An 11,431-nucleotide genomic window follows, 5' to 3' on the forward strand; every position below is an offset into this window, starting at 1 on the left:
AGACCTTGTGCTGTGGTCAGCTTCATTCAAGCACGTGTGTACATCATTGAGCTCACGGTCCCCTGGGAGAGCACAGTAGAGGAAGCCTACGAGTGCAAGAAGCTGAGGTACATGGAGCTTGCAGCCGATGCACAACAACAAGCGAGGGTCCAACCAGTGGAGGTAGGCTGCAGAGCCACCTCAACATCCAGACTACTGCGGTGATGGGAGTGCGATGGAAGGCCCATCGGCAGGCAGTGTAGGACCTCTCCAGAGCTGCTGAAAAGGGGAGTCAGTGGCTGTGGATAAAGAGGAAAGACTCCACCTGGGCCCTCAAGTGAGTAGATGGGATCTAGGGGGTGAACCTGGGACGCTGGGATTCACTGCTGAACCCTCTGGAGGTGTCGTGGGCCTATCAGCAAAACATCTAGGTCTGATCATCTGGTGAACCAGTGACTGCTGTGAAAGGGCAGATGACTATAAGGGAAAGACCTTGCAACAGCATGGAAAGACAGCTGGCAGGAGGGAATAGACCCCATTGGGGCCGCCATGGGCTAGCTACCCGTGGTGGCGGGGCCTGGCACAAACGGTGTACAGGTCCCACCCACACATGGCTACGAAAAGTTCAAAGAGGAATATACCCCTTGAGTCAGCGAGAGCGGGGACGGAACGGAACAGACTACGAGAATGATGATCAGCATACCTGAGGCTCCAACAGCTAAAGCAGGACACACTCTCCAGAGCTGCATATGTGGCTGGGAAAAGATTACTTCCACCAAAGGCCTTAAAAATACATGGCTGTGACGTTCCAGATAGGGACAGGGCTGTCTACTTTCAGCCAATATCTGCTGAGGGGTCAGTTGGGCCATCACTCAACACCATCCAGGCAAAGTTTTAGCTGAGGAAGAAGCAGAAAGAAACTCTGTGTAGCGTCATTCCCAGACATGATGTGAAATCCTAGCTGTCTGCGAGCATTCACAAGCCCTCTGAGAGCAATGCCGCCCATGAGTTTGAGCTGCCAGCCAATGAGGCTACAATCACTCGGAGCAAGGGTCCGCCACAAGGCCAAACCACATTCCTCCTGGCTCTGGGATGGAGTAGAGAGGGGCTCAGCTATAGGGAAACACTGCTGCCCCTCATCCTTTGCCTCTTAATAGACATCTTCCATGTTCCATGCTCGTTAGGCTAACACAGTCAGCAAATGTCTTTATTTAAAATAGGAACAATGTACATTAATTAACAAGATGACTTAAGTCCATTATGTAAATGTGCTAGATTTTGCCATACAGGCTTATTTTTATCTGCACTCTCCTGAAAAATCAGTTTCATTGTCATTAACTGATCCATTTTCTAATTTTTGTCTTTAAGGTGCAGTGTGTAGGATTTACACACATTTTATATTGATTTTAGCTTCACCCAAGATTTCTAAAAAGTTAAAAAATGACAAGTTAGTGTCTGCATTGATTTTGATGTGTTCCTCAAGTTCAACTCATCATTGGAAAGATACAAACAGCACATGACTCTTTGATTCACATTATGATCCTTTGAGGATTTGTCATATTAAACTTGATAAAAGGCTGAAATTTCCAGCAGACGTACATTGCAATGGGTTTTTGGATCCTAAGCACCAATCCGGAAAGTAAGTACGCCATATTCCGACTGACTATTGGAGAGCAACAGAGTCATAAGATATAGTTTTTTGCACAAGTGATTTTCAGATATACTATAGAGCATCATTTAAATGAATAGTTGGGTTTTGGATAACTATTAAATGATTTGATATATTGGAAGTATATTCTGCAATTAATATTTCAAAGGTCTAATCATTGTTTCTACCTTGCAGGTCTTTATTTCATATCTTGGTTCTGATTGACTTTTATTGTAAACTCAAATTATGATTGCCAATTTTACAAGGATGAAAAGCTTCTCCATCCTTGGATTTCCTGGACTTTTACCACAGTATTATGGACCCGTGTCAGCTCTGCTTTTTGTCATCTACCTAGCGATTGCAGTCGGAAATATTTTCATTTTAGCGTTTGTTGTCTATGAGAGGTCCTTGCAAAAACCAACGTATCTGGTCTTTTGTCACCTGGCATTGAATGACTTAACATTTGGCACTGCGACTCTCCCAAAGATCATATCAAAATATTGGTTTGATGATAGTGTTACTTCATTTTATGGGTGCTTTACACAGATGTTCTTTGTTCATTATTTAGGATCAGTGACTTCTTTCATGTTGTTGGTAATGGCTCTTGATCGATTTATTGCAATATGTATTCCACTGCGTTATCCTGTCCTTATCACAAACAACATAATATCTGTGCTCTGTGGGCTTGCTTGGTTCATACCTCTGCCTTTGATGGTAGCCGTTGTACTCCATGTCCTTACTTTACCTTTCTGTAAATCAAATGTCATTGCTCAGTGCTACTGTGACCACATTTCTATAACAAGTCAGGCATGTGGTGAGGATGTTAAAATAGTTGCAGTCACTTCTCTTTGTGTAGCCATGTTTTGTCTTCTGCTTCCTCTTGCATTCATCTTGTTTTCTTACATTTCCATTATTGTGGTTATTTTGAAAATGTCCAATGCTGCCGGACGCAAAAAAACCCTTTCAACTTGTACCCCACAAATATTCATCACATGTCTTTTTTACCTTCCCAGGTGTTTTGTTTATGTAGCTAATACTGTTGGATTTTCTTTCAGTTTAGATATTCGCATTTTATTGATATTGTTGTACAGTCTTTTTCCTCCTGCTGTTAATCCAATCATATATTGTTTCAAGACTCAAGATATTAAGAAGATGTTGATGAAGAGGCTAAAGAAAACTAAAATTGGAATAGAGATAAAACTTTCGTATTGATGTGCAGCTGTAAACAATAAGCCTACAGTAGGAATTAGTAGTAGGATTAGTAGGAACTCTGACTTTACACTTAGCTGCCAACTTTAATTGTTGCTTTTCCTCATACATTTCCCTTTCCTTAAGATTTCTCAAAATTTCCTTGTGACTTTTTTTTCATTTCCTCTCCTTTTATGTACAGTAAACAGCAACGGCAAAGTGCTATCTTATGTCAACTAGTGCACTGAAAAGTGTCTCCTCTCAGGCAGGTTTTTTTTGGAAAAAATATGTTATTTAAAATATATTTACCCATTTTGTAAAGTTAAATGTATACTACGTTGATACCTTGAATTGATAAATGAAAATAATCTGTTCTGATCAAAAATTTGAGTATGGCTTAGCCTCTTTTGGGAATCTTTTGTCTCTTGTTTTCTTACATTTCCATTATTGTGGTTATTTTGAAAATGTCCAATGCTGCAGGGTGCACAAAACCCTTTCAACTTGTACCCCACAAATATTCATTACATTTCTTTTTAACCTTCTGAAGTGTTTTGTTTACTAAGCTAATACTGTTGGATTTTCTTTCAGTTTAGATGTTTGCATTGCATTGATATTGTTGTAGTCTTTTCCCTCCTGCTGTTAATCCAATCATATATTGTTTCAAGACTCAAGACATTAAGCAGATGTTAATGTAGAGGCTGCAGAAAACTAAAATTGGGATAGAGGTAAAACTTTAATTCTAATAACAAACTGACGATAAAACTTTGGCTTACAAAAAATGTGACTGTATAACAGAAAATTATTTTTCTGTAATGTGTGTTTTATGAATGTTAATTTCAGGTGTCATTGCTGTTCAAATACTGCACTATATGTCATACAATGGAAGTGGTGAGCTAATAATACTGTACATTTTCTGCATTATGATATATGCCTCAACTAAAGTCTTGTTTTTACTCTCACACAAGGGTTTATTTTTCATTCATTTTGGGAATTACTATGGAGCCCTACATTCGAAATTAGTGTCACACCTAAAATTTCAGACACTTAAAATCAATGGCTATTATTGATTTTTACTCACACATTGTGTGAGTAACCTGGTAGATGAGGAAAGGACCAAAACATATTTGTCATGTTTGCTTGTGACATGAGTCTGCAACACTGGAATATTTGGGAAAATTTGGAGTTGGTAAAATCGATGTGATGGACAATCTTTTTATCAGATTAAGCCTGGAAGTAGACATACTGTAATTTACTCAAATTAATGCACCATTCCAGTCATCATCATCTATAACTTTGAAATCCAAGTTCATATTCCCAATCCTTCTTGATTTTATTAAGAGAGGCCTCTGTGAGATTGGAGATTAACATGTCAGTTTTGGAGATGGGGCCTATCTGATTCTTGGGAATGTCCAAAATTGAGTCAATTACTGAGCTAGGAAGAATATGGGGAAAAAAGGGATTGTTAAGTTTATCAAAGTTACGAACCTGGAAGTATGGAAATAGATTAGATTTTGGGCGGTTACATTTTGCACATAGTTCACTGAAGCTACAGAAGACATTATCAAAGTACAGGTCCCTTAATCTGGCAAGGCTTAACTCCTGCCATATAGAAAAGGCTGCATCAGTGCTGGGAGGGAGAAAGAGATGGTTATTTCAAATGGGACTGTGGTCAGACAACTCCTGGAGTCCAAAAGCAAGTCTAAATTGTGACCAGATTCCTAAAGTGGAAACAACAATCGGGTTACATGAAAATAGGGTTGGTCAAAAAAGAAAACTCCTTTTTATTAAGATTAAGAAAACACCAAGTGTCCATACTTCCTATTTATTTCACAAATGATGAAAATGCCTTTTTAGAAAGGGATCCCTTTTTGAACAAGATTTATCTAACAATGGGTCCATTGAACCACTAAGGGCCCAAAGTTAAATGGTGGGAGGTTAAATCAGGTAATTACCTGTCTAATCAATACTTCCCAATTGGGTGCATAGAGATTGACAAGAAGAACAGCAACATTGTAAACGGAGCCTGAAACTATTACAAAAGGCTTGAGGCCTTGACGGTCAGCTATGACATTAGTTGGGCTAAACTGTATTTTTTTAAATGTATTTAGATAGCTGTACCCCTTACTTAGAAATTGGAATGAATGGCCGACCCAAGGCGCCTTTAACTTCTGATGGTCTCTGATGGTCAGATAAGTCTCTTGTAAAAAGGCAATTCAGTTTAAAGGTGTTTTAAGTGGGCTGTTGATCCCTTTGACATTCCAAGTGTAACCAAGGAAAGGTTTTATGCAAGTTTAACAGATTTTATGATGGGTACCGACAATTCCACCTTAGGACTTTCAACTAAAGAATATGAAGTAAGAGTGGCAGTACTATACCACCTATTGCACCTCTTCTACAAGAGGGTTTCCCTTTAAATAAACACACACAGGTAAGTCCACAAATGAATACGGAGGTGGATATATAAATATATATCAACAGTCTTTATTCTTAACAAAGTTCTTTTAAATAACACTTTTTTATTAAATATCATAAAATATATAAATATATAGTTGATACTAATGTATACAAAAATGAAATGTTTAATCAGTGATTTTACCGAGTTTATCTATAATCAGTGATTTCACCAAATTCACAGAGATTAAAGATCCAATAATCAAGTGACAGGTAAATCTTAACGTAGGGGAGGGGCTGCAGCTAAATGCAGCCGGGGTAATTTGTTCACCAGCAGCCATAAACTGTAAGCCCTCAAATAAAAAGACAACAAAAAAACAACTATTGACAAACAACCAAAAGCGCACAAGGGAATGACGAGTTCACAAGAGAAAAATATACACACTTGCAGTTCAATAGACCCCGGACAAACACTGCTGCAACCACCCCTTACAATATTGCACTGAAAACACATGGTTACTGAGCAAGACACCCAAGCAGTAACGACTACCCCTAGCTTGAAATAAAATGAACAAAATAACAAAAACCCAAATTAGGTCAAATGTGGTAATACAAACAACTGCAATTTAAGGCAGAAAGAAAACAAAAATAAGGGCTTAATCTGCAACCATCGGCAGATTAAAGCAAAACCAACTTAAAGGCTAAGGTCAAACTAAAGTACAGCTAGCCAACAGCAGAGCAGGCTAACAAGCAGACCTATCCTTCGTCTGGCTGCCATCTCCAAATAAGCCTTTGCAGAGTCAAAGGCGATGTGCAGGCACTTCCGATGCTCTGCCACCCAATCACAGAACTTTCCTGCCGTAGGCTCTTGGTGATGGCTAAGCAGGAAATCCACAGGCAAGTATGGTTCTTGGCCAAACATGAGAAAGTCAGGGGGATCACCCATCGACTGATGAGCGATAGTGCTATAATTTAGTATCAACTGGGGGAGATGGTCATGCCAGTTGCTCTTTTGGACCAGAGGGAGTGTGCGCAGCAGGTTATGCAGTGTCAGGTTAAATCTTTCACTTTGGCCGTTAACCCTGGGTGTGGTTAGAGTAGAACTGGTGGAAATCTTTTGGGAGCATGACCCTCTGGCATCCACTTGTTTGTTGTTAAATATTATCAAACAGGATATTTAACATACATTAGGTGGCACTGCAGTGAGGTGTTGCAGTGCACTCATTGAAGCAGATCTACTGTAAGTTTTACGAGGTAAGATTTACACTTAAGATCCTCCACAGAAAACATGGAATCATACTACAGTGGCTTGTGCTTTGTTTGTCTTTGTTTACATACTTTTAAGACTTGAAGAAGTTAGGTCAATTGTTAATGCCTCCATTTTATTTGATATTTTCTTGAACTTATCACATCTAATAACTGCGTCAATCTTGTGTGTTTTGTATTTGATAGGTTGTGACTGTGACTGTCTGTGAAGTGACTATGTTCTACACTAATATAACAAGGATAAAACATTTCTTCATCTTAACAAGGATAAAACATTTCTTCATCCTCGGATTTCCTGAACTGTCACCAGAGTATTATGGACCTGTGTCAGCCCTGCTTTTTGTGCTTTTCATGTCTATAGCTGTAGGTAATATTTTCATTTTAGCATTTGTTAAATCTGAAAGGTCTCTTCACAAACCTACATATGTGATCTTTTGTCACTTGGCATTAACTGACCTAGGATTTGGGACTGTTACTCTGCCAAAGATTATATCAAAATACTGGTTTGGTGACAGCATTATTTCATTTTATGGATGTTTTGCACAAATGTATTTTGTTCATTGTCTAGGGGCAGCTCATTCTTTCATCCTGATGGTGATGGCCCTTGATCGTTTTATTGCAATTTGTGCTCCGCTGCGTTACACAGTTATTTTCACAAATACCACTGTGTCTGTGCTTTGTGGAGTATCATGGCTTATGCCAATATCATGGATGGTGGGTGTAGTTATAGATGCTCTTGCCTTGCCTTTCTGTAATTCAAACATTATTGTACACTGTTATTGTGACCATATAGCAATAACAGCGCTTGGATGTGAGAACGTACGACAGGTTCAGGTAGTTGCATTTGGTTTTGCCATGTTCTGTTTGTTGTTGCCTCTGTGTTTCATTGTCTTATCATATTTTGTCATCATTCTGGCTGTTATGAGAATATCCAGCTCTGAGGGCCGCATCAAGACCCTGTCTACCTGCATGCCACAGCTTCTCATCACATTTTTGTATTACATGCCAAGATGTTTTGTGTATCTGGCAAATAATGTGGGATTCACTTTCAGTGTTCCAGTTCGCATTGTTGTTGTAATGATGTACAGTCTTTTACCTGCTGCTGTCAACCCAATAATATATTGTTTCAAAACCAAGGATATCAAAGAAAGCTTAAAGAAGAAATTCTTTATTAGGAAAATTAACATCAGCATAAAACCTGTATAAAATACAATACAACAAAGTGCACTTTATAAAATAATATACTTATTCATGAAATCAAGTGATGTGTTGTTTTCTTTTGCTCTTTTGCTGTTTCAAATGTGTAGGCATTGCATGGTCATTCTCATAATTACAATTGAGAAAATCCTCTATGAGCCACGACACAGCCTGAAATCCTCAAGCAGGGGTCTCCTGATTGTTCTAACTACATGCCGTGTTATACTTAGTTCACACTGCTGACCTGAGCAGCGTATGATGGCTATGTGGCAGTGTGAACAAACTATTATTAGGGATGACTGAGTCTTTTTCTTTTTGGGTCTCTCAGCACTGGATCTCCTTGCCTGAGTAAGGAACCAAATCAGAATTCACTTCATACCAGACCTTCAAATACACTTGTGCTGGAAGCCCTATTCTTTACCTACTGTACCAAACTCTGTGCCCCTTTTTTTATGTTTTATATTATTGTCAACTATATTTTCTTTTGTTGTTATCTCATGTCTTAACATATTTTCATTATTTCTCTCCACATTACTCTGTTGTTTTATTGAACTGTAAGTACTTTATAACTTTGTTTAAGCACATAAATAAAAAGTTTACAGTTTCTCATTATTATAAAGACATTTCATATTAGCATTTTCTGTTCAAAAACTTTGACAAATGCTAGGAACAGGGAAACAGCTAACCCAGTTTTATCCAAAGGCCTTACAGCACCTCTAAAGGTCACAAAGTAGCCTGTTATCCTGTTTAATCCATTGATTTTGTTTTATGGGTTCCAGGTGTCTTCCTGCAGTCTTTTTGAGGTAGCAAGGAAACAACATGAGAGCCGAGAGGAGCAGCCAAAATTTCCCCTCCTCGCTCACAGAGCTGTTCATTCCCTTTGCTCTCCTGTTCAAAGCCACTCAGTGCTGCTCCGATTAATCAACTATTACAAAACGGCCTTGTGGGTCAGCTATCTCATTAGTTGGACTAATAGCTGTACCCCTTGCTTTGCTACTGACCCATGGTGCCTTAAACTTCTGATGATCTCTGATGGTCACATTAGTCTCTTGTAAGAAGACAATTTTAGTTTTAAGGTGTTTTAGTGGGAAAATATGCCACCTCTCTTAACTGGGCCTTTGATTCCTTTGACAAGAAACCTAGACATGCTTCTCCATTTTGTGTTAAATTACCCATTTTCAATCATTAGGGTGTATGCAAAGGCAAGTAACATAGTGCCTTGTTAAAGTAAGTAGAAAGTAGAGAAAAACAAATAATAATAATGAAAAAAAACAACCTTGTAGGACCTAAAGCACAAATACCCCAAAAGAAAACTCTTAGAACAGAGAACTATGAACACACCAAAACATTCCTAAGCTTGTTCAAAGAACTATAAATATTAGCAGGATCTTATAAACCTTTCACTTACATATGACCTAAACCTGTTACCTCCTTAACACACCTGAGCAGGCAAGGCTCCTGTAACTGCAAATACATCAATCAGCCATAACATTATGACCACTGACAGGTGAAATGAATAACACTGATTATCTCTTTATCATGGCACCTGTCAGTTGGTGGGATATATATTAGGCAGCAAGTGAACAAACATTTTGTCCTCAAAGTTGATGTGTTAGAAGCAGGAAAAATGGTCAGCGTGAGGATTTGAGTGACTTTGGAAACAATTTCCCCCTAGGGGATCAATAAAGTATATCTTCTTCTTGACAAGGGCCAAATAAATCTGCAGCTCTTGTGGGGTGTGCCCGGTCTGCAGTGGTCAGTACCTATCAAAAGTGGTCGAAGGAAGGAAAAGTGGTGAACCAGAAACAGGGTCATGGGAGACCAAAGCTCATTGATGCACGGGGTGAGGGAAGGCTGCACGTGTGGTCCGGTCCAACAGACAAGCTACTGTGGCTCAAATTGCTAAAAAAGTTCATGCTGGTTCTGATAGAAAGGTGTCAGAACACACAATACATCCCAGTTTGTTGTGTATGGGGCTGCATAACATTATGACCACCAGGGTGCCCAGGTGGTGATAATGTTATGCCTGATTGGTGTATGTCTATAACGTAAAACAAAGTAACATAATAAACGGAATTAACGGAGGGTAACACCTATAGCAAAAAGGTAACCCCTGACAACCAAGTCTAACCATTAGCAAACATACAAAAAAAGTAACAATGGTAAAGTTTTAAGAAACAAAAGAGAGAAAAAAGTAGATTACAATGCAACTGCTTAGTGCCAAGTGCCTCCATACCTGACAGTCCACACCAGGTTATTTAGCAGCAAACAAACTTGGAGAAATTACAAGGGCCATCGTCTTTCAGGGTCACCTTTTCCAGAATGGTCCATTTATGAATGACCATTGGCTTTAACCTGCATTTAATGCAGATGAGGCTTTCGTGTCCCTTGAACCAGCTCAGCATCCACTAACCGGTGGGAGCAACCCGCTGGTTCTAGAATTCCTGAGCTTTTTGCGGTGAGTCTAAATAGTAGTTATCGCTCCGGAATGAAACCTGGGGACAAGCAAGATGCAGCAGGTGGAATTGTATTTAGAGTTTCTAACCGCATTGAACACAGCTCGTTTTTTAGCCAGAGTTGTGCTGATGTCCGGGGATACTCTCAACTCGGAGCTGCGATAAACCAGTTTGTGTTGCCTGGACCATCTTAAAACTTTCTTTATCCTGAAAACAGAGGAATTTAACAGAGAAAGCTCTTGGTTTCACCACGCCAGCATGTCCTGGTCTGGGTCCGAGGGAGTGGTGGGCTCGTTTTATCTCCAGAGGATGTTGAAAACGCTGGGACAGGGGCACCTCCATTAATAGACACAACCTTTGTCGGATCCTGGTCCTTCTCGCTTCCTTTGGGTATGTTAATTACCATCCGATTAAAACGCCTTTTTTTGAGGTCATCCACCAGTTCCAGCAGTACCAAGGTTTGAGATTGTAGATTCAACAACACCTTCCATCTTGGAGAGCTTTTCAAAGTTTCCACTCATCAAACATTTCATCAGACCTTTACATTTAGTAAGACGGTTGTTGAATGCTGACATTTGTTGTCCCAGTATGTCCACCGACTGCTTCAGGGATTCTGCTTGCTCCGGCTTGTTTGCTGTTTTACCAGGAGTTTGATGAAGGGTTGATGTATTTTGAGTGTTCAGTGGTAACTGGAGGCCTAGATTCACATCCAGACATCTCGTCCTGAGTCTCGGATAGCTTTAGGCAACCAAAGCACTTTGATTTAAGCAGGGGTCAGCAAACATATTTGAGCCTTATAATGCCAATCTCTCACTAATGATCAAACATACCTGTAAGCCAACTGCATTGGTGGTGCAAGCAAATTAACCGCACACTATTTTACTGAGCATGTCATGTCTCATGTCAACACTGATCCAAGTTCAACTTGTGGAAATCTTTTGGGAGCATGACCCTCTGGGACCCACTTGTTTGTTGTTAAATATTATCAAACAGGATATTTAACATACATTAGGTGGCACTGCAGTGAGGTGTTGCAGTGCACTCATTGAAGCAGATCTACTGTAAGTTTTACAAGGTAAGATTTACACTTAAGATCCTCCACAGAAAACATGAAATCACACTACAGTGGCTTGTGCTTTGTTTGTCTTTGTTTACATACTTTTAAGACTTTAGAAGTTAGGTCAATTGTTAATGCATCCATATTATTTGATATTTTTTTGTTTTGAGATTATCTAATAACTGCATCATGTGTGTTTTCTATTTGATAGGTTGTGACTGTGAATTCAAGTGACTATGTTCTACACTA

At 39.4% G+C, this 11,431-nt stretch overlaps 2 protein-coding genes across 2 annotated transcripts; both read left to right on the forward strand.

Annotated features, from left to right (window-relative positions):
* Positions 1-1,873: 1,873 nt before the first annotated feature.
* Positions 1,874-2,839, forward strand: LOC118341901 (olfactory receptor 52E8-like). Its single transcript, XM_035680317.1, has one exon. It carries the CDS (start codon positions 1,874-1,876, stop codon positions 2,837-2,839), a length of 966 nt encoding a protein of 321 aa, XP_035536210.1.
* A 3,849-nt stretch (positions 2,840-6,688) lies between these two features.
* Positions 6,689-7,678, forward strand: LOC118341373 (olfactory receptor 52E8-like). The gene has a single exon (XM_035679621.1). The coding sequence runs from the start codon at positions 6,689-6,691 to the stop codon at positions 7,676-7,678; it is 990 nt and encodes a 329-aa protein (XP_035535514.1).
* The last annotated feature ends 3,753 nt before the right edge of the window (positions 7,679-11,431 follow it).

This window comes from Morone saxatilis, unplaced genomic scaffold (assembly GCF_004916995.1).
Source record: "Morone saxatilis isolate NCDOM2014 unplaced genomic scaffold, NCSU_SB_2.0 Contig8, whole genome shotgun sequence".
NCBI lineage: Eukaryota > Metazoa > Chordata > Actinopteri > Moronidae > Morone > Morone saxatilis.

Coding starts and splice junctions, on each gene's coding strand:
- LOC118341901 (XM_035680317.1), top strand. CDS start 1,874: ATGATTGCCAATTTTACAAGGATGAAAAGCTTCTCCATCCTTGGATTT.
- LOC118341373 (XM_035679621.1), top strand. CDS start 6,689: ATGTTCTACACTAATATAACAAGGATAAAACATTTCTTCATCTTAACA.